At 42.5% G+C, this 22,184-nt stretch overlaps 1 protein-coding gene across 1 annotated transcript in view; it reads left to right on the top strand.

Moving 5' to 3' along the window:
• The window catches only part of adamtsl3 (ADAMTS-like 3), a gene marked incomplete at its 5' end in the record, with an annotated part of 671,346 nt that overhangs the window by 430,196 nt on the left and 218,966 nt on the right, over nucleotides 1–22,184 (top strand). The window contains one exon of the mRNA XM_084308274.1: nucleotides 7,074–7,231. Coding sequence (XP_084164400.1) covers nucleotides 7,074–7,231 — 158 coding nt within the window. The remainder of the gene's footprint in view (nucleotides 1–7,073; nucleotides 7,232–22,184) is intronic.

Raw genomic sequence — 22,184 nt, 5'->3', positions numbered from 1 at the left:
CAGTTGGTGGGGATGAGAATGAGGGGGGGGGGGGTCGTGGTAGGGAGGATTACGGAGGATGGAAGTAAACATGAGGTGGAGGTCATTGAGCTGCAGGAACAGGGTGGAAGGGCTGGGATCAGTGTGGATGAGATGAATGGGCAGGAGGAAGGTGGGACTGTTGGAGGAACAGGGTCAAAGGACTCAGGTGGGGGGGTCAGGGTGGAGGAAGTAGAGGATATTGACATGGGGGAGGGAGACGACGGGATGATGGTTGTTAGGCAGAAGAGGAAGCTAGAAATAGTTGAGTTGTCAAGCTCTCAAGCTAAGAAGGCAGATGTGAAGGAAGTACTCAGCGGTACACAGTGCTCACAAGAGAGTATATGGTCGGAGATGGGCGCTGATGAGGATGATGAGGAATTTGAGGGCGATTCAGCTAATACGGGCATTGAGGGCTATTCATTGGAGAAAATGAAAGGTTTTTTACAGGCGACAAAAAATAGGAGGGGAGTAGAGGTAACTGATCATTTTCCTGACAAGGCGTTGTTTATTGTGTCAGCGAGGAAAAATATGAGGTTTCAAGGAGATGGTCGTTTTGTTGAAACAGAGATGTACAGGATGAGAACATTTTTACAGAAGGCACAGCGGGACCTCAGTAAGGGTGAGGACGGAGTGGACTCAGTGTAGTTTTGTTGTTTTTTTTTGTTTTTTATTTATTTTATTTATTCTTAATGGGGGGTGTTTTTAGAGTGGATTTTGTTTGGTTTGTTGTATGGGGCAAGGGACATGGAGAGAGTGTTTTTTTTTGCTCCTTGACCTCACTGATTTTCTTATCTCAGGTCCCAATTGAAAGGACTGGTGTGTTGTCAATTGGGGGTGTCCCTTTACCGGTTGAGGGTTTTGGTACAGGGGGTTAAGAAGGACCTCAACAGGGGAGCTCCAGTAGCTCACCACGTACCGCGAGCGCTATTTCGGCGCCGTGGACAACCGTGCTCGTCACGGATCTGGGGTTTAGCGAGTTCGAATCCCGGACTGCAGCCGTGCCTTTCCCAGAGTGTCTTCCCCCCCATCTGAACCCTTTCAGCCTGTTTCTGTCGGTCATCCTTGACCAGAATAAATGTGATAAACACATAAAAGAGCCAGGGGAATGGCCAAAGTTAAAAAAAAAAAAAAAAAAAAAAAAAGGACCTCAACAAAGAAGATGATGATGGGGGGGAATTGGTATAGTTTTGTTGTTTTGGTGATTTTGTTCACGTGGGTGTTTTACTCTTTTTTCTTTATGAGCAGTAATTTTAGAGTGGCCACGTTGAATTTGAATGGGGCAAGGGACATAAAGAAAAGAGCTCTGTTATATGAAATGATCAAAGTGAAAAGCATTGATGTTATGTTGGTGCAGGAAACGCATAGTGATATGTCAAATGAAACAGACTGGAATACAGAATGGAAGGGTGAGGTGTTTTTAAACTTCCTGACCTCAGTGAGTGGGGGGATTGGCATTTTATTTTCAAAACGGTTTGTACCTTTGTCTTATGATATACAGTCGAAAGTGGGGGGGAGACTGATGGTAGTAACAGCCAAGTTTGAAAGGCGTACTATGGTTTTTATTAATATTTATGCGCCCGTGGTTGGTTCAGAGAGAGCTTTGTTTTTAAATGAGCTCAATGACACTCTGAGGAGTTGTAATTCTGATGATTTTTTATTTCTGGGTGGTGATTTTAATTGCACTCAGAATAATTTTTTAGACAGGAACCACTTTGAACCTCACAGAGAATCGCAGAGGATTTTAAATCGAATAGTAGAGATGCATGATCTTGTAGACATTTGGAGAAGGTTAAATGACAACAAGAGACAATATACTTGGACTCATGTTAGAGAAAATGTTATTTCTTTAGCTAGGTTGGATAGGTTTTATTGTTTTAAACATAATTGTGGAGTTGTTAAGATGTGTAAAATTATGCCTGTGGGTTTTACTGATCATTCGTTGGTTTTAAGTGATGTTTTTATTTCAAGGGTAAAACCAAAGAGTGCTTATTGGCATTTTAACTCCACATTACTGTGTGATGTTAATTTTAAGGAGACTTTTTTTTTTTTTTTGGAAAAGGTTTAGGGGTGAAAAAGAGGATTTTATGTCCCTGAGGCAGTGGTGGGACTGTGGGAAAGTTCAAATTAAACAGTTGTGTCAGCAATACACTCTTAATGTCACATGGGGCAAGGTCAATGAGGGATCTAGAGGCTGAGATTGAGGGCCTTCAGAATATGTTTGAGCCCATACGGAGTCAGGGATATTTTGAGGTTCTAAAATCCAAGAAAAATATGCTTAAGGATCTGCTAGGCATGCAGGCACAGGGAGCATTGGTTCGGTCGAGGTTCCAAAGTGCTAACTTGATGGATGCACCTTCCAGTTTTTTTTTGGTATGGAAAAGAAGAATGGGCATAGACGTTTTCTGCACACTCTGCGTACGGCTGAAGGACGAGAGCTAATAGAGGACGGAGAGATTCGGCATGAAGCTGTGAGTTTTTATTCACGGTTGTATAAGAGTGAATATAAGGAGAATGAACCGCTGTTTGCTTCTTTTTGTGAGGGTCTTCCAAAGATCTCTGAGGAAGAGAATACCGGTCTTGGGGACCCTCTGGGTCTGAATGAACTGTACAATGCACTGCAGGGAATGGAGGGGGGGAAAGCCCCTGGCATTGATGGACTGACCATTGAGTTTTACAAAGCTTTCTGGGAGGAGATGGGTGAAGATCTGCTGGAGGTGCTCAATGAGAGTTTTGAGGAAATGTCATTGCCTTTGAGCTGCAGGAGAGCGGTGATAACTTTGTTACCCAAGAAAGGAGATCTGCAAGACATTAAGAACTGGCGGCCTGTTGCGATTCTCTGCACGGATTACAAGCTTCTGTCGAAAGCCCTGGCCAACAGACTCAGGGAGGTGATTGGTGAAATCGTACATAAGGATCAAACCTACTGTGTGCCTGGCAGATCCATTACAGACAATGTGTCTCTAGTTAAGGATGTTTTGGATGTCTCTAGTTCTTTGGGTTTAGATGTTGGTTTTATTTCATTGGACCAAGAAAAAGCTTTTGACAGGGTTGAGCACCTCTATCTTTGGAAGATTTTGGAGCGTTTTGGTCTCAACCCGGGTCTTATAGCGATGATCAAAGTTTTGTACCGGGACATTGAGAGTGTATTGAAAATAAATGGGGGTTTGAGTGCTCCGTTCATTGTAGAACGTGGGGTTAGGCAAGGGTGTCCATTGTCAGGAATGTTGTACGCTATTTCAATTGAACCTCTACTGTATAGGATACGGGCTGGGATCTCCGGTCTGGTTTTACCAGGTTTGAAAAATGCGCAGATATTATCTGCATATGCTGATGATGTTTTAATCCTGGTCACACATCAAAAGGATGTTAATGTTCTAGGGGAATGTGTTAGTGATTTTAGTTTTTTAACAATGGCAAGGGTAAATTGGGGAAAGAGCGAGGCATTAGCAGTGGGGAAGTGGTCTGGTGGTTTACCAGTCTTGTCAGGGGGCTTAAAATGGAAAAGAGGGGGTATCAAGTATCTGGGAATTTTTGTAGGTGATGAGGTAACAGTAAAGAAGAATTGGGAAGGGCTAATGGAAAAGATGAAAGGAAGAGTAGATAAATGGAAGTGGTTGTTACCAAAGATGTCCTACAGAGGAAGGGTGTTGATAATAAACAACCTGGTAGCCTCTGTACTATGGCATCGTTTGGCTTGTATGGAGCCACCTAGTGGATTGTTAAAAAGCGTGCAAGCTATTTTAGTGGATTTTTTTTGGGACAAGTTACACTGGGTACCTCAAGCTGTTCTGTTTTTGCCTAAGGATGAGGGGGGGCAAGGGTTAATACATTTAGAGAGTAGGATGGCTACTTTCCGTCTTCAGTTTGTACAAAAGTACCTCACTTATGCAGGTAATATTCTAGTGTGGAGGAATGTTGCAAGTGTGATTTTAAGGAGGGCAAATGGGTTCGGTGTTGATGCTGGTTTGTTTTTAATGGATGGTCATGTGTTAAGTTTGTCAGAACTGTCTCCATTTTACAAAGGGGTTTTTAAAGCATGGAATTTATTTAAAAGAAGTGCTTTGAGAAGCTAGTAAAGGGCTACATCTGCTCCTCCCTCCCCATCAACATGGACCCCCTGCAATTTGCATACCGCCCCAACAGGTCCACGGAGGACGCCATAGCCCATGTGCTGCACACAGCAGCATCACACCTGGACAAGAGGCAGGGGAACTATGTGAGAATGCTATTCATCGACTACAGCTCGGCATTCAATACCATAGTCCCCTCCATACTCATAGCCAAGCTCAGGGACCTGGGCTTGAACTATGACCTCTGCCAGTGGGTCTTGGACTTCCTGACTGGCAGACCCCAGGTGGTGAGAGCAGGCAACTGCACCTCCTCATCCATCACCCTCAACATAGGGGCCCCCCAGGGCTGTGTTCTGAGTCCCCTCCTCTACTCCCTGTACACACACGACTGTGTGGCTCAGCGGAGTAGCAATACAATCATCAAATTTGCTGACGACACAGTGGTGGTGGGCCTGATCTCTGCCAACGACGAGAGGGCCTACCTGGAAGAGGTCAAGGTCCTGGCGGGATGGTGCCAGGAAAACAGCCTCTCCCTGAACGTCAGCAAAACAAAGGAGATGATTGTGGACTTCAGGAGGTCGGGGGTCAAGGACTACAGCCCCCTCAGCATCGACGGGGCACCGGTTGAGAGAGTCAACAGCTTTAAGTACCTCGGAGCCTACATATCCGAGGACTTGACATGGACCACACACATTGACAGTGTTGTGAAAAAGGCACGACAACGCCTCTACTTCCTCAGGCGCCTAAGGAAGTTCCAAGTCAGTCAGAAGATCCTTAAGAACTTCTACTCATGTACAATAGAGAGCATCTTGACCGGCAACATCACCTCCTGGTTTGGGAATAGCACTGCACAAGACCGAAGCAGACTACAAAGAGTGACACGTTCAGCCGAACGCACAATTGGAGGGGGGCTCCCCACCCTCCAGAACATTTACAACAAGCGTTGCAAGGGCAAGGCTAAGAGAATCATTAAAGACTCCAGTCACCCGAACAACTGCCTCTTTGAACTGCTGCGGTCAGGCAAGCGATACCGGAGTCTCAAGGCGAGCACAGAAAGACTCAGAAGAAGCTTCTATCCCCAGGCCATCAGGCTGCTAAACGAACAATGAATGAACACTACACAACAACAACCACCAAACGCACATACAGTAGCACACACATCCACACGCACACACTCACTTTAAACAAACACACTGTAGCACCCACTCCACACACTTTATAGCACACACCCACTTTAAACAAACACACTGTAGCACCCACTCCCCACACTTTATATTTATTGATGAAGGATTGCACTACAACTCGTACACCTTACTGTAAATTGTACCTAAATTGTACCTCATCCCATTTCTGCTTTGCACTAGATAGTACTGTACATTAGTACACTGCATAGTATTGTATATTATATGGTAACTCAGAACATTGTACATATGTCTATACCGAACACTGTGACCTCATTTTCTTTTTCTTCTTCTAAATTACATGCTATACTATGTTATTTGATACTATCTTGTCTAGCACAGTCTCTGGAGCGTAACAGTAAGAAGCATTTTGTATGAAAGTATTCTGTACTTCTGTATGACAACTATTAAAGAAACTTGAAACTTGAACTTGAAACTTGGGAGAACCTCTTGTTGGAGGGGCAAGATTGGATGTTACGGACAGTTCGACACCAGGACTCAGACATATACTGTGCAAAAACGGTATACTCACGCTGGGGAAAATCGTGGATATAGCTGGGCCAAGGTTAGAGGATGGTCATGCTGTGGCTAAACTGCTGGGTCTGAACTCAGTTCGAAAAATGGATTATATTTTAAAACGGTGGGCTGAAAGACTGTCGTTGGAAGATTTCGAACTTTTGAGGATGTACTGTGCGGGGGAGGAGATCCCAGATGAAGAGGACCCTTTTCCTGAGGTGGAACTTTATACTGATATTAATGGTTGTTCTGGATGCCTTTTGGATGAAACAGGTTCGAAAGGACTGGATTTATATACTGTCGGTGGTAAAGTTATTTACAACTGTTGTGTCAAAGCTCTCAACGCGGGAAAGCTAAATGGGAGAGAGGACTCTGTGTGGAGAAAACATTTTGATGTGGACTGTGTTTTAAGTCCAGGATGGAGAGCTTTGTACAAACTCCCATCAAAAAAAAGGACTGGGGATTTACAGTGGAGGATTCTCCATGGTGCTGTTGCTGTAAATGCTTTTATTTCGGTTGTGAATCCTAATGTTTCAAATGAATGTCCTTTCTGTGGTTGTGTGGAAAATATTTTCCATTGTTTTTTAGAGTGTGGGAGGCTTGAGTTTTTATTTGATACATTAAGAATCCTGTTTTTGTCTTTTAACGTGGAGTGGTCCAAGGCTGTTTTTATATTTGGAGCTGGGTACAGAAGAAGCAATGCGTTTAAGTGGAAACTGTTAAATTTCCAGCTGGGTGAAGCAAAATTGGCAATTTACCTTACAAGAAAAAGCAAAATCGAGGGTGAAGTGTTTCAGGAGTTGACCAGTGTGTTTTCAGCATTGGTAAGGGCAAGGGTCTGGATAGATTTTAGATTCTATGAGGAGATGAAAAATGTAGATACTTTTGTGGAACAGTGGTGTTATGAGGAGGTTATTTGCTCAGTGGTGGATGACTGTTTGGCCTTCTGTGATGTTTTCATGTGAATGTACCATAGGTATTTTCTTTTGTGTGGTTTCCTGGTTGTGTTGTTGGAGTTTGTGGTTGTTTTCTTTTCTCTCGTTTTTGGTTTTGTTGAGGTGTGAGTTTTTTGTTTTGTTTTTGGTTGTTTAAAGTGTAGTATTGGTGTGTAAATAAATAAAGTTTTTTTTATAAAATCAAATCTCTCTCTCTCTCTCTATCTCCCTCTCTCCCTCTCTCCCTCTCTCTCTCTCTCTCTCTCTCTCTCTCTCTCTCTCTCTCTCTCTCTCTCTCTCTCTCTCTCTATCTCTCTCCCTCTATCTCTCTCTCTCTCTCTCTCTCTCAGTCATTGAGGCAGTCTCTCTTCAGGGGAGGAGAGAGGAGGTGAGCCTCATGTCAACAGGCTCCTATGTGGTAGGAAACACCTCGCTGGACTTCCAGAGAGGTACGGACAGACAGACACTCAGGACCAACGGACCACTCAGCGCTGATTACATCATCAAGGTGGGACTCTCTCCTGGTGTAACATATTTCTCATCTTTCATCTTTCTCATCTTTCTTCTCCTCTTCCTCATACTCTTCATCATATCCCTCCTCCTCTTTTTATCCTCTTCATCCTCCTCTTCCTCCCTTTTCTTCTCATCTTCCTCATCGTTATTCTCCTCTTCCTCATCATCTTCATCATCTTTCTTCTCCTCTTCATTATCCTCTTCCTCATCATCATCTTCCTCATTTATCTTCATCCTCATATTCCTCCTCTTTCTTCTTCTCTTCATCCTCTTTCTTCTCCTCTTCCTTCTCTTCTTCCTCCTCATCTTTCTTTTCCTCTTCCTCTTATTTCTGCTTCTCCTCCTTCTATTCATCTTCTCTCTCATCCTCCCTCTATTTATCTTGTTCTCTCTCCTCCTCCCTCTCTTTCTTTTTTTTGTATTTTATTTTTTTATAATTTTTTAAACAAACATATAAACAAACATGACAACACACGATAAGATATACAAGCATTAATTGTCAGGGCACATCCAATGAGATCACCTTTTAGTTAGTTGTCTTATATAAGATATACCCATAATACCTGTTATCTAAATAAAAAAAACCTACACACATATGCTCAGCTCGAACCCCCCCCCTCCCGGACCCCACCTTGAGAAGTACCTCCACTATCCCTCGCACCTAACCAGACACTACCATTATAGGCTAGCTTTTATTTTCTCCACCACTTCTAACCACATTGACATTTTGGATTCATTGAGACCCAGAATTCTTGCTGTAGATATTTCATGGTAAATTACATCGAGATATGTAAGAAACCAAACTTTACGGCACATTTTTTCCGGTTGAAACCAGCGTGATGCGATCAGCTTTTTGGCTACTGTGATACCCGATAAAACCAATCTCTTTAGCTGTGGATTCACTGCAAACTCAAAAACATCATTCAATAATAATACTGAGGGGTGTACAGGTATATTCCAAGATACGAGTTTTGATATTTGTTGGGTCACATCTTTCCAGAATGCCTTAACTGGTGAGCAGTCCCAATACATGTGCATAAATGTCCCTTCGTCCCCATTTGTACATTGGGTGCATTTGGAATCTTGTTTAAGCCCCATTCGGCACAGTCTTATAGGAGTCAAGTATGTCCTGTGAATATAGTTAAGATTGATTTGTTGATGATCCGGGTTCCTTGATGTAAGTCGGACATTTGCCCAGGCTCCTTGCCAATCAAAGTCATTTTCCAGGTCTGGTATATCCCTCCTCCAGACAGAGTCAAGTTGGAGGGTTTCATACGAGGACGTTAGTAATTGATGATAAAATTCTGAAACAAAACCTCTCGATGTCTCTCTTGCGTAGAAGAATTTGTGGTATCTGTGGTGTTCAATTGGTCTGTCTAATGGAACACCGTGAGACTTCAAACATAGCTCTAACTGTTTGTGAAAAAGCCATGTGGACTTGGTGAGATAAAAAAAATTGCGTATTTCTTTATCACTACAAAAACCCTGTTTGTTAAAAACATCCCCTAATGAGTGTATGCCTTGCTCTTCCCATATAGGGAATCTTATAGGTCGTTTTCCAATTAAGAGAGCATTGTTATTGAATAAGGGAGTATGATTGTGCCATTTTTGTGGGTTAGGATTTTTTTTTTGTGATTCACGCCATATCCGGATCGCATGAGTAATTATGGGGCCAAATTTCCGTTCACAGTGCTTGATTGGTAGTTTAGTGTATGCTATGTCCTTCAGTCTATGCGGGGCTACTATGTTTCTTCTATTTTTCTCCAGGATGCTAATGCTTGGGAGTCAAACCATGTTGTCAATGGACTTAATGAGTACGCCTTAAAATATAGGAAAAAATCTGGAAATGCCATGCCACCATCTGCTTTATTTCTCTGTGCGGTGGATCTTTTTATACGTGGTGGTTTGTTATTCCAAATAAATTTGTATGTGGAGGAGTGTAATCTTTTCCAGTAACCCTCTGGAGGGGGTAACGGTAGCATTGAACAGAAGAAGTTGATTTTAGATAGTACATCCATCTTAACTATTGATATCCGTGCTTGTACTGTGTTTTTAAGTTTTGCCCATCTATCAAGGTCGTCTTTGATTTTGTTTTGGATTTTTGTGTAGTTGTGCTTCACCGTTTGTCCTATGGTAGGGAATATTTCCACTCCCAAGCATCTGAAATGTTTTACCATCGGTATCTGTCCTGGGAGGGTTGTATCTTTTTTTGCAGGGGTGTTAAGTGGAAGGAAAGCCGACTTTGGCCAATTTATCTTAAATCCCGATAAATCACCAAAGTCCTCAATCAACTTGAGCAGATGAGGCAATGTGGTGTTGGGGTTTTCCATGAACAATATTACATCGTCCGCATATAAACTAATTTTTTGTTGTGTGCCCTTGATTACGATAGGTTCTATGGATTGGGATTGTCTTATATATTGTGCTAAAGGCTCTAATGATAGATTGAACAGTCCGGGACTAAGAGGACAACCCTGTCTGGCAGAGCGTGATACCGGAAATATTTCGGAGATGATTGTGCCTGTTGTAATCATGGCCGATGGGTCTTTGTATAATACTTTAATCATATCGATGAATCCTTTTCCTAACCCCATCCTTTCTAGCACTGCCCACAGATACGACCATTCCAGCCTGTCAAAGGCCTTCATAGCATCCAGGGACAGCATCGCCTTAGGTATGGTGTCCTCCTTGTCGGCATCAAGTACGTGCAGTATACGTCTTATGTTCTCAGTGATCAGGCGGCCTCCTATGAAGCCAGTTTGGTCCGGGTGAACTAAAGACGTCATATGCTTTTGTAATCTGATGGCTAATACCTTAGAGTACAGTTTGATATCTGTTCCGAGGAGGCTTAAAGGTCTATAACTACCGCACTCGTTGGGGTCTTTGTCTTTTTTAAGGAGGACTGTTATGAGTGCAATATTGTCATTTTTATGGAAGTTCCCCTCCTTGACTGAGTATAAGATCATATTTAGTAATAAGGGGCCAATAATGTCCCAACAAGAAAGGTACATTTCTGATGGGAAACCGTCTCTTCCAGGAGCCTTACCACTTTTCATTGCGGTTATGGCCTTCTTGAGTTCCTCTAGTGTGATCGGTGTTTCTAACTGTTTAGCGTCATCCTCTGAAAGTTTAGGGAGAATAATTTGATTAAGAAATGTGTCCATTTTGTTTTGATCGAAGGTCATTTCTGATTTATATAAGTCGGAGTAGAATACTTTGAATGTATCGTTTATTTTTACAGGATCTGTTACAAGTACTTGTTGTGCTCTAATGGTAGTTATATCTGCAAATGTTGCATTAATTCTTAATCGCATGGCTAATAGGTGGCTGGGTTTGGAACCATGGGAGTACTGCTGTTGTCTTGTGCTGCGTATTTGTATTTCCGATTGTTGTCTGTATATGGCATTGATCTCTATTTTTAGTATGTTAACTTGATTTTCTAGTCGAGTTGAGTTGTTGTATTTCAGAGAATTAAATAACGTTGAGTAAAGCGTTTCCAGCTCATCCAGTTTTGTTCTTTGATTCTTGCGCATTTTGGAGGAAAAGCTATCCGTGAAGTCTTTGATCATTCCCTTTACCGACATCCATATTATTCTGGGGTCTTGCACCGAGTTTGCATTCTCCCGTTGGAATACTATAAGAGCTTCTTTGAGTTGTGTAATGAATTCCTTGTTATTAAGCAGCAACGAGTTAAATCGCCATCTTGGGGCTCGGGAGGATAGTATACCATAGTATAGTCAACCTCTCCCTGAGGCTGGAGAGGGTGCCCCAGCTCTGGAAGACCTCCTGCATTGTCCCGGTGCCCAAGAAGGGACGTCCCAGCACCCCCAACGACTACAGGCCAGTCGCTCTGACGTCACACGTCATGAAGACGTTTGAGAGACTGGTCCTGCAACACCTCAAGCCCCTGGTGCGTGACTCCCTCGACCCCCTGCAGTTTGCATACCAGGCAAACATCGGGGTGGAGGATGCCATCATCTACATGCTCCACAGAGCGTACACGCACCTGGAAAAGCCGCGCAGCTCAGTGAGGATCATGTTCTTTGATTTTTCCAGCGCCTTCAACACCATCCAGCCGTCACTGCTAGCGGAGAAGCTCTCTGCGATGCAGCTGGAGCACGGCTTGGTGGCCTGGATCAAGGACTACCTCACTGAGAGGCCACAGTACGTCAGACTAAAGGACAGTCAGTCTGACGTACTGGTGAGCAACACCGGCGCCCCCCAGGGAACTGTGCTGTCACCCTTCCTCTTCACCCTCTACACCTCAGACTTCTGCCGCAACTCCAGCGGGTGCCACCTGCAGAAGTTCTCAGACGACTCCTCCATCGTAAGCTACATCACCGACGATGATGAGGGGGAGTACAGAGCCCTGGTGGAGAGCTTCGTGGGGTGGAGCGACAGCAACCACCTCCAACTCAACACCAGTAAGACCAAGGAGCTGGTGGTGGACTTCCGGAGGGGCAAGAAGAGGCCCCCCCCGATTCCCATCTCCATCCGAGGGGTGGATGTGGAGATGGTGGACTCATACAAGTTCCTTGGGGTACACCTGAACAATAAACTGGACTGGTCGGACAACACAGAGGCCCTCTACAGGAAGGGACAGAGCAGGCTGTTCTTCCTGAGGAGACTCAGGTCCTTCAATGTGTGCAACAAACTGCTGCAGTCTTTTTACCAGTCTGTTGTGGCCAGCATCCTCTTCTATGCTGTGGCATGCTGGGGAGGCTACATCAACTCAAGGGACACCAACAAGCTCAACAAGCTGGTGAGGAAGGCTAGCTCTGTGGTGGGAGTCGAGCTACCTAGACTTGAGGTGATGGTAGAGAGGGGGATGATAAGGAAGCTGGATGCCATCATGGAGAACCCCTACCACCCCCTCTACGACGAGCTAGTCAAGATGAGAAGCTCGTTCAGCCACAGACTCATCCCCCCCCGACACTCAACTAACCGCCTCGGACAGTCCTTCATACCAGCGGCCATCAGGCTCCACAATAGTGGGCAGCGACTAGCAGCCTCCAGGCCCCACAACAGGGGGCAGCGACAGCGACTGCTACCAGACATTGACCTGGGACTTATAGGAACCCAAGGGGGACAAAGTAGACTACCCTGGTACTTTGATTAATGTATACTCAGTAGATAGTAAATTATTATAACACTACCTCTTGCATACTGCACCTCATGTGACACTGTGAATAATGTGAATATTCCTCAGCTAGTCAGATAGTAAATTATATTGACCATATTGATCAAATTGTTTACACTGCCTGTGTTGTCTTTTACTACCTGTATACTGTGTTGTTTTACTACCTGTACCCCTCCCCCCCTCCCCCCCATGCTGCTATGATGCCTGAATTTCCCCAAGGGGATCAATAAAGGAATATCTTATCTTATCTTAAATGTACCTTTAAGGAGTAAATAACAGTGATCTGATAGTGCGTTGGGTATCATTTCCACTTCATAATTATCAAATAGTCTCTGTGATGCAAAGACATAATCTATTCTGGATAGTGTATTATGCCTCGCAGATCGACAAGAGTACTTTCGGGTCGTGGGATTAAGTAACCGCCATAAGTCATTTACACCTGTAATCTTTGACCAATCCTTTAATGCCTTCGATGAATTATTTTGTTCGCTGGAAAAGGCGAGGTAAGATTTGTCCATCCTTGGGTTCCAGATGGCATTAAAATCCGCTCCTATTATAAATGAGTAATCGGGAATGTCTAACATTGCATTGGTTAGTGTAGTGAAGAAATCTTCTTCGTACAAATTTGGGGCGTATACCGCTATCAACGCTATTTTCCTGTTCTTATGTTCAATCTTAGCTATAGTTATCCGACCTTCTACATCAGACCATACTCCCTTTAGTACAATATTCAACTTACGTTTAACGACTATTGCTACACCCCGAGTTCTCGTACCAATAGAGGAGTGACTGATATTATGGTATATGTTGTCCGCTAATTTATCTATGTCTTTCCCTAGAATGTGTGTTTCGCTTAGCAGAGCAATGTCCACATGTTCTTTTTTCATCAGTGTGAGCACGCTTTTGCGTTTGAGTTGGTTATTTATTCCCCCGGTGTTCCATATCATTATATTCAAACTAGCCATAGTCTATACATGTTGCATTGTAATTTTTGGTAATGCTTCTAGAGTGCGAGGCAATAATAGATATACATCCCACTAGTGAGGTCCCGTTGAGAGCCGAGCTTAAAAACATACATATATACAAATAAAAATCCCCTACCCTTCCCTCCCACCGAGAGTCGTACAGGATTGTGTTCCATGAACACAACCTTTGCGTATGACTCCCTCCCTTGCACCACCGGATATCCCAGAATGATCCAATTATCCTTAACATTCCTATGTATACCATAGGATCTAACACTCTAAATTCTACCATAAGTAGAATGTCGACTGTGGCTTGGCCACTTTCCCGTAAAAAATAAATAAATAAAAAATGTAAATGAGATAAACTAAAAATAAAGACCAAAAATAAGCTTCAATTGTCATGCCCTAATCACTTACATTTTATATGAACTTGTGTAATTTATAGTAACCCATGAATAATATGAAGGTATTGAACTGAAGAGAGAGCCTCAATAAATCAGAGAGAGCGGATGAAAAAGAAAAAAACAAGTAAAAGGAAGAGAACATTAACTTAGATCTTAAAAGAGCATTGCTATGCTTAAACATCTAAAGTATAAATTGGAGAAGTAGTGAAATTATTTCCCATTAATAAAAAAACAGCTTTTAAATACGTATATGCAGCATTTCCCCTGACCGGGGTGGGCGATGATCGTTGTGTAGAGTGATCTTTCAGCCGGCCGGCTATGATGGCTCTGTGGTTCTGCATCTAGATAGCTGTTGATTATTCCCCCGAGGGGCTTCTGGTAGAGTGAATGACCACGTATTGCTGATATTCCAGAATGCTCCATATATCAAAGAATGCTTCGATGTTCTAGATTATTCCAATATGTCATTTTTACATTGTTTGAATGTTCCAGTATGTTCTGGAGTGTTCCAATCTTGAATCCAATATGTCCGCAATAATATAAACACGTCGGGGAAAGCATTCAAAAACTCTGAGCACGTAGGTCTCTCTGTCCCAAATCCTCAGTTATTAAAGATTGTACTATATGGTGACCTTGCATAACTGAGATTAAAAGGCCATTTATACACTATTCTGCGTGTTGTTCAGACAGGAATTTGGCTGCATCTTCAGGCGAGTTGAGGAGAACCCTTGCTCCTTGTTTGTCGACAATGCGAAGTATTGCAGGGTATATTAGTAGTAGGGATGGGTACCGAATTCGGTACTTTTGAGGTACCGAACCGAAACACGTCGGTACTACCGAGTATCGAATCAAGTGAGAAACCGAAAAAAAAATAAAAAAAAATAAAAAAATAAATTTTTTATTAAATTTCTTTTTTACTTTTTTTTTTTTTTTTTTTTTTACTTTTCTCTTTTCATGTCAACGTTCACACGCACAATATATGCTTACCTAGGATTTGACTTGATTCAACAACAAAGCAGTCGGAGCAATGACAAGCCGAAAACTGTCGAAATTGTAGTTATTTGAAGTTTGGATTTTTTTTTACGACTGAAAATTAAATTTCGACAGTTTTCGGCTTGTCATTGCTCCGACTGCTTTGTTGTTGAATCAAGTCAAATCCTAGGTAAGCATATATTGTGCGTGTGAACGTTGACATGAAAAGAAAAAAGTAAAAAAATAAAAAAAAAAATTAAAAAAAAAATAATACAAAATATTTTTTTTAATTTTTTTTTAATTTTTTTTAAAGTACCGAAAAAAGGTACCGTTGGGTACCGGTATCGATTCACAGGTACCGGTACCGGTACCGGTATCGGTTCAAATGTGAAAGGTACCCATCCCTAATTAGTAGGGGTCTGTATTTCCCCAGGTATAGTTGAGACATCACCGTCTTGAACTTGGCACGCAGTTCCACTACATCATGACAATAATCTTCAAAGCAGTGTATTGGTACCTCCATGTATTTCAGATTGCCTTTCATCCTGCGAGTTTCACGAATAATCATTTCTTTTATTCTGACTTGGCGCAGGATAACCAATATCACTCTGGGCTTAGCGTTATTGCCAATGGAGCGGGTCCCCAATCTGAAGCACTGATCCACCTCCGGTATTTTAGGAAGGATCCCTGTTCCCAAGATTTTCTGTAATTCTGTGGCAAACTCTTCAGGGTTTGCACATCTCACTGATTCGTCCAGACCGACAATACGAATATTCAGCTTGCGTTTTTGATATTCCATCTAGAATATTTTGGCTTTCTGTTCTTTATTGATTCGCGTAAGCTCCATCGTTATTTCGCTGAGCTCCGTATTGATTTCATTGTAGTTCCCCTTCATCTCAGCAGTTAGGTTAACTTTGTTAACCTCTACTTCATTGTAGATGCGAGTGAAATTGATTTCGTGGGCTTCCATTACTTTCTCCAGAGCCTCGGTGCGTTTAATCTGTGCGTCGGCGTCCGCTCTCAGCGCATCAATTTTGCCTTCAATAGATTCTTTAATAGCATCTACTTTTTGAGTTATTATCTTCTCCGACAGTTGTGATTGGAGGATCATTTCCTCCATTCTCTTCTCCATTGTATTCCCCATTTCCTCCATTCTCTTCTCCATTGTATTCCCCATTTCCTCCATTTTCCGGATGATATGTTCGGTATCTGCGGAGGTGTTTGATGGGGTTGAACTTGAAGCGGCCTCTGTCAAGTCTATATTTCCTGCTGTCCGCTGTACGAATCCTGGATCCTGCGGCGGGACCTCTACGACTGGTTTTGGTCTCGTTGTGTCTTTCCTTGTGTTTGGCATCTCGATTCTTATTAATATAGTTAGTTAATAATCTCAGTTGATATATGCGTCAAGTTTTAAACGCATTAATGGTTTATAAATATGTTTTTAAAACGAAAAAAAAATAACGGGTGAGCAGCTGTGTCACATGCGACTTACTCCATTCTAACGCTAAACCGGAAGTCAGCGTTAGCGTCACTCTCTCCTCCTCCCTCTCTTTCTCTTATCTATCCTCGTCCCTTCTTTCTCTTCTCTCCGCATCCCTCTCTATCTCTCTCTTCATCCCTCTATTTCTCTTCTCTCTCCTCCCTTTTTTTCCTGTTCTCGCTCTATCCCCTCACTTCATCTTGTTCCCTCTCCTCCTCCCTCTGTTTCTATTGTTCTCTCTCATCATCCCACTCTTTCTCTCTCATCCTCCCACTCTTTATCTTCTCTATCCTCCTCCCTCTCTTTATCTTCTCTCTCCTACTCCTGATCTCTCTTCTCTCTCCTCCTCCCACTCTCGACACAGGAGTGGTTCTTGTATAGTAAATAGATGGATAGCAAGCTAGCATAAGGACACATAGTATAACTGTAGATTGTATAATATAGCATTGTATAGTAGTGTACATAAGACCCAGTGCCCCATCCGTAGCTAACAGTGTATTGCACTATCACAGGACCTAGCATGTCTTACCATGCTTTTGAAAAAATGCATGTACATATACCTATGTCTTTACTCTTATGACTTGTACTATTGCACAAATGTCGCATTCTCATCCCTTGGATTCTTATTATTGTATTATTGTATTATTGTATTACTGTACTATGCACAATCATTGCGGGCAAGACCCCCCGCATTTCACTGTATACTTGTATGCCGTGACAAATAAAACTCTTGACTTGACTTGACTCTCTTCTCTCCCCTCATCCATCTCTTTCTCTTCTCTCCCCTCATCACTCTCTTTATATTATCTCGCCTCCTCCCTCTCTTTCTCTTATATATCCTCCTCCCTCTCTTTCTCTTATATATCTTCCTTCCTCTTTATCTTCTCTCTCCTCCCTCTCTTCTCTCTCCACCCTCTTTTTCTCTTCTCTCTCCTCCTCCCTCTCTTCTCTCCCCACCCTCTTTCTCTTCTCTCTCCTCATCCCTCTCTTTCTCTTCTCTCTCCTCATCTCGCTCTTTCTCTTCTCTCCCTTCCTCCCTCTCTTTCTCTTCTCCCTCCTCCTCCCACTCTTTTTTTCTCCCCTCCTTCCTCTCTTTCTCTTCTCTCTCATCATCCTCCCTCTCTTTCTCTTCTCTCCCTTCCTCCCTCTCTTTCTCTTCTATCTCCTCCTCCCTCTCTTTCTATTCTATCTCCTCCTTGTTGACAGAATCCGGCTATATGGCGACAATAATGTGGTCAAGAGGCATGGTTTCTATCTTTAGCCTTTAACTGGCGTGGTTTATTTATTCACATGGTATGAGCAGCAGTTCTAGAGTTCTCCTCTCACTGAGAGGCTGGGGGGAAAGAGGTAGAGTAGGAGGAGACATCTCTATTTATACTCGCCACCTGGTGGTGTTCTTGAGTGGCTCCGCCTAGAGCTCCCTCTAGTGGAAACAGTTATATATGCAGTTAGACAGTTACTAACAATCCTACATAGAACCTCTGACTTCAACACTCCCACTTAGGGTTGTATTAGCATAATGGATAACTTCTCCGAAAAACATTTTACAAAGGAAATAATATAATCCAAAACATCAACAGAGTATGGCAATCAATATTTGCACATTATACATGACCTTAGCAAATCCCTTAAATTTTTTATTTGGAACAGGTTTCCTCATAGTGTCTGCTACCCTGTCGTCCGTTGGACAGTAAACCAGTGTCATTCTTTCTACTCTGATGACAGATCTGATGAAATGATATTTTCTATATCGACATGTTTACATCTATGTCGACACACTGGGTTCCTAGCACTCACAATGGTTCCCTGGTTGCCCTCATAAACAACAGTCTTCATATATACACAGTGTCCATCATTTTAAATGATGTTGACAAAATGCCCCTCATCTTCAAAACCACCATATTCGGTATAGAGGATACATTCCAATTACCTATTACATATTAAGCAATATACTCATAATCCTATCTCCATCACTTCGAGCAGTTGTTCTGGATAAATACACTCCTGTATGGTCATAGCTAGAGCCATATATTCGGCTTCACAAGTTGATAGTGCCACTGTGGGCTGCTTCTTTGTTTTCCACGAAACCAGTGAGCTGTCTGTGTTAAAACTCACGCAATATCCTGTGGTACTCCTTCTATCTGTGGTGTCAGCTGCCCAGTCTGCATCACTGTGGGCTTTAAGTCCTAGACCCTCGCTGCTCTTTCTGAAACACAGTTGTTTATCTGCTGTACCTTTAAGCTAACAAAAGACATGTTTTGCTGTAATCCAATGCTCCTCTGTGGGGTCAGCAAAATGCTGTGACAGTTTACTCACTACAAAACATAGGTCAGGGCGGGTACATGTTGTTAAATAAATGATGCTACCCACAGCTTCTCTGTACATTTTTACATCTGTCAGTTTCTGAGCATCCTCCTGGTAGTCTAGTTTTTGATCACATGGTGTTTCCCTTGATCTACATTCTTGCATGTCAAAACGTTTCAGGGTCTTTTCCACATGGTTAAATCATTGAGAACATGGTAAGTCATCCACCTTTGTATTTAAACATGGGATACATTTTTGTATTTAAACATGGTAAATCATCCACCTCTGTACTTAAACATGGAATTAAACATAGGATCCTGTTGAATGCCGACGGGTTGTCTCTTATCTATCTCAAATCACCTACTCGAGATAGACCCCTGTGGCCGCCCGATATCCCCCAGCGAGGTGCTAAACTCGCTAAGTTCTCGGGTCAATTACTATTCCTAATCGCGCTTACTTCATAGTCACTAGTTAGTTATATCCAGTTGATATGAAATATAAGCATAGAAGAGTTGTTAACCTCTTCTTTGTTTGTAATAAACCGAATGTATGTCTGGGAGAACTCTTTGCCTACAACAATAGTAATTATATTATCACCATCACCGTCACCACCATTATCATCATTTTTTAGGAAAGGCCTGTAATGCTAATCATTTGAAAGCCTGATGATATTACTACTCTTTTTAGTAATTATATTATCACCATCACCGTCACCACCATTATCATACTTTTTTAGGAAAGGCCTGTAATGCTAATCATTTGAAAGCCTGATGATATTACTACTCTTTTTAGTAATTATATTATCACCATCACCGTCACCACCATTATCAACATTTTTTAGGAAAGGCCTGTAATGCTAATCATTTGAAAGCCTGATGATATTACTATTTTAATAAGTATTACTACTGCCAATAGTGTAATATTAGCGCAATAACACTTAATAATCATTTGCAAGCCCCAGTACCTCTTATCAATTTGACAGGTCCATCAATCCGTGGCCCGATCGTCCGGCCCTGCAGTGGCTAGACTCTCAGTTTCCCACAAATCCAATGGAGCCCGCCGAACACAGAGATACCGGCGCCCGCAAACAACAAACAGTGCCATATATACATATATATTATATCCTTTATATAACTTTAGCTGAAAAGCAGTAACCAGCAATTGATTCAATCTGCATGGCTTCCAGAATATAGCTATACCGTTTTACCTCAGATGAGAGCAGGGCGAGGCCAAGGTCGTGACACATTGCGATAGAAGGGCACGAAGGAAAGCAGTCCACGAATTCAATAAGTATTTAAACAAAGTTGTTTTAATTAGAAAAAGTAAGTTACAAAGAGACTGCATGGGAAATGTCCAATCCAGTAAAAATAAGTATAAAACAAAACATCTCTCTCTTAGCATAGCATAGCAAAAAAAACTCTCTTTGTCGCTATCATTTAAAAGATTTAGAGCATCTAAAAAAACAGAGTCTTGTCATAGGGACTCCACTCTGAAAAATTGCCAGGCCATGCCCCATACACCGCTCGACATTGCCTGGCTCTATAAAAACTCTTCAAAGTGGAAAAGTCTAAAATCTGACTGGGATCAAGCGAGCTGGCCTTTATATACAGGTTCTGCATCATATTAAGACCTCTTACTATTGGTCTAAATACAGTGATGTCATAGTGATGTCATTCTACCAGCCAATCAACACATAACACATAAAAATGACCACTCCTCCCTTTTCCAGCCGTTACTGTAACTTGAGAAAGTAATAGATTTCTTATGGCTGGGGAAAGTCCCTAGGATTCCATCTGCCTCTGTACGGGTCCCGGCCTTTCAATTGGAGTAGCCTGTACGCCTATATACAGATATATATATATACATGTACAATACAGACATATACCATATACATATATTTAAGCATTGGTTGATATGTTTTTACACATCATACATGTGTTCTCCCTCTGCCTCAGGACTGCAAAGGGTTAACTCTGCAGGCAGCGATTCTCTGTCAAGGTCACATTCCTGGCTTCACAGAACAGTAAGAGAAGAGGTCTCTTCTCTTTCCATTCTCCAGGACTACACAATATATTGTAGTCTTACACAAGTTACTGTTTTTAGAGTCTATAGTTATAGTTCTTACAGTTTTACACAAGTAGGAGGAAGAATACAAAGACATTCTTCATAATTACTGACGCTTAAGTCATTTCTTAACATATGCTTAGATTTAAAACAGATATATATAATAAACATACAGACGCAGCGCTCAAAAATCAAACCAATTCTGCTGCTTGTCTGCTGCTTGTTGCTGCTTGTGTGCCACTTAAGTCTACTCAGGTGTTAATTTTCCGGGGGTGTTGGCTGGGGGAACAAAGGGAGGGTAGTTAACTTAAGTGCTTCCCCAGGGAGGGGGTCGGGGGCTACTGCCCTCAGACCCCCAAAATAATTTTTATATGGGCAGTCTGACTTGGGGTACTGACCATATATTAGTGTTGCAATGCATGATAAGTAAACAGTGAAAAAAGCTAAGAAATCTGATGGGGCTGGGACATTTGGGACGAATAAAAATTTAAGATGAAAATCTGCCCAGCCTGTGGGAGGAAGTGGAGGTGTGAAATCTGGCCCGGTCAAGAACAATAGAGGAGTGGTAGAGAGTGGTAGAGAGGCATGAGAGGTTTGAGTTTTGAGTGCTGTATCTGTATGCTTAATCCTTTATATCTTACAAGTGACAGGGAGAACAGGATGTCATAATAAAAAGTGTCACTAGTTGTTTGTGGCACTTCAACACCGCCTCTGTCATCCTGGTCGGTCACTTTCCACTGTCTTAATAGCGTCTGTACGGGGGGACGAGATGGCAATTGCGGGGTCACGATGGCTGTGACTCTCAACAGATCCATTTCAGTATTTATACATGGACACATCTGTACTTAAACATGGGATTAAACATAGGATCCATTTCAGTATTTAGACATGGACTCTAATCAGGTATCTAAACCTGGATTCTACTCCTCCCGTATTTAAACCTAGAGTATCATCCTCCTGCATTTAGAGTATCATCCTCCTGCATTTAAGCTGTGTAGCCACCCTCCTTCAGTATTTAAACATGGAATACCCTCCTTCAGCATTTAAGCAATTAGTCACCCTCCTTCAGTATTTAAACATGGAGTACCCTCCTTCAGCATTTAAGCAGTTAGCTACGAACCATACATTTGTATATGTCGTGGCCTTCAATACCCTCCTGGATTGAATACACCCATTTTCCTCCCACTGACTGCCCTCTGGTAACTTGGTTGAATACACCCATTTCCCTCCCACTGTCTGTCTGTCCTCTGGTAACTTGGCTGGAGCAAAGATGTGGTTGTCCTCTAGGGACCTCATCTCCTCATCCCTTGCTCTCTCCCATTTACTTGATTCGGGGGACAATGTGACCTCTTTAAAGGTCGGGGGTACCCCATTGACTACCCTGTAGCAGTAATCAACGGGGGTAGGTGTACTGTCCTCCTCGTCACTCCATTTTCGGGCATAGTCTGTCAGATACTTTGGGGGTTTGTGTTCCCTTGAGGGATACCTCCCACGGCTTGGGGCACTTGACGTCACCCTCGGGTGCTCCTCGTCATCGCCCTCTGGGGGTGGCTGACTGTCTGCCTGCACGACCGTACTAAGTACACTGGGCTGATGTGTCTCTGTTTCTACACACCTTA

Source organism: Notolepis coatsorum (genome assembly GCF_963971535.1).
Source record: "Notolepis coatsorum genome assembly, chromosome: 2".
Taxonomy (NCBI): domain Eukaryota; kingdom Metazoa; phylum Chordata; class Actinopteri; order Aulopiformes; family Paralepididae; genus Notolepis; species Notolepis coatsorum.
This window is presented reverse-complemented; position numbering and strand designations above follow the sequence as displayed.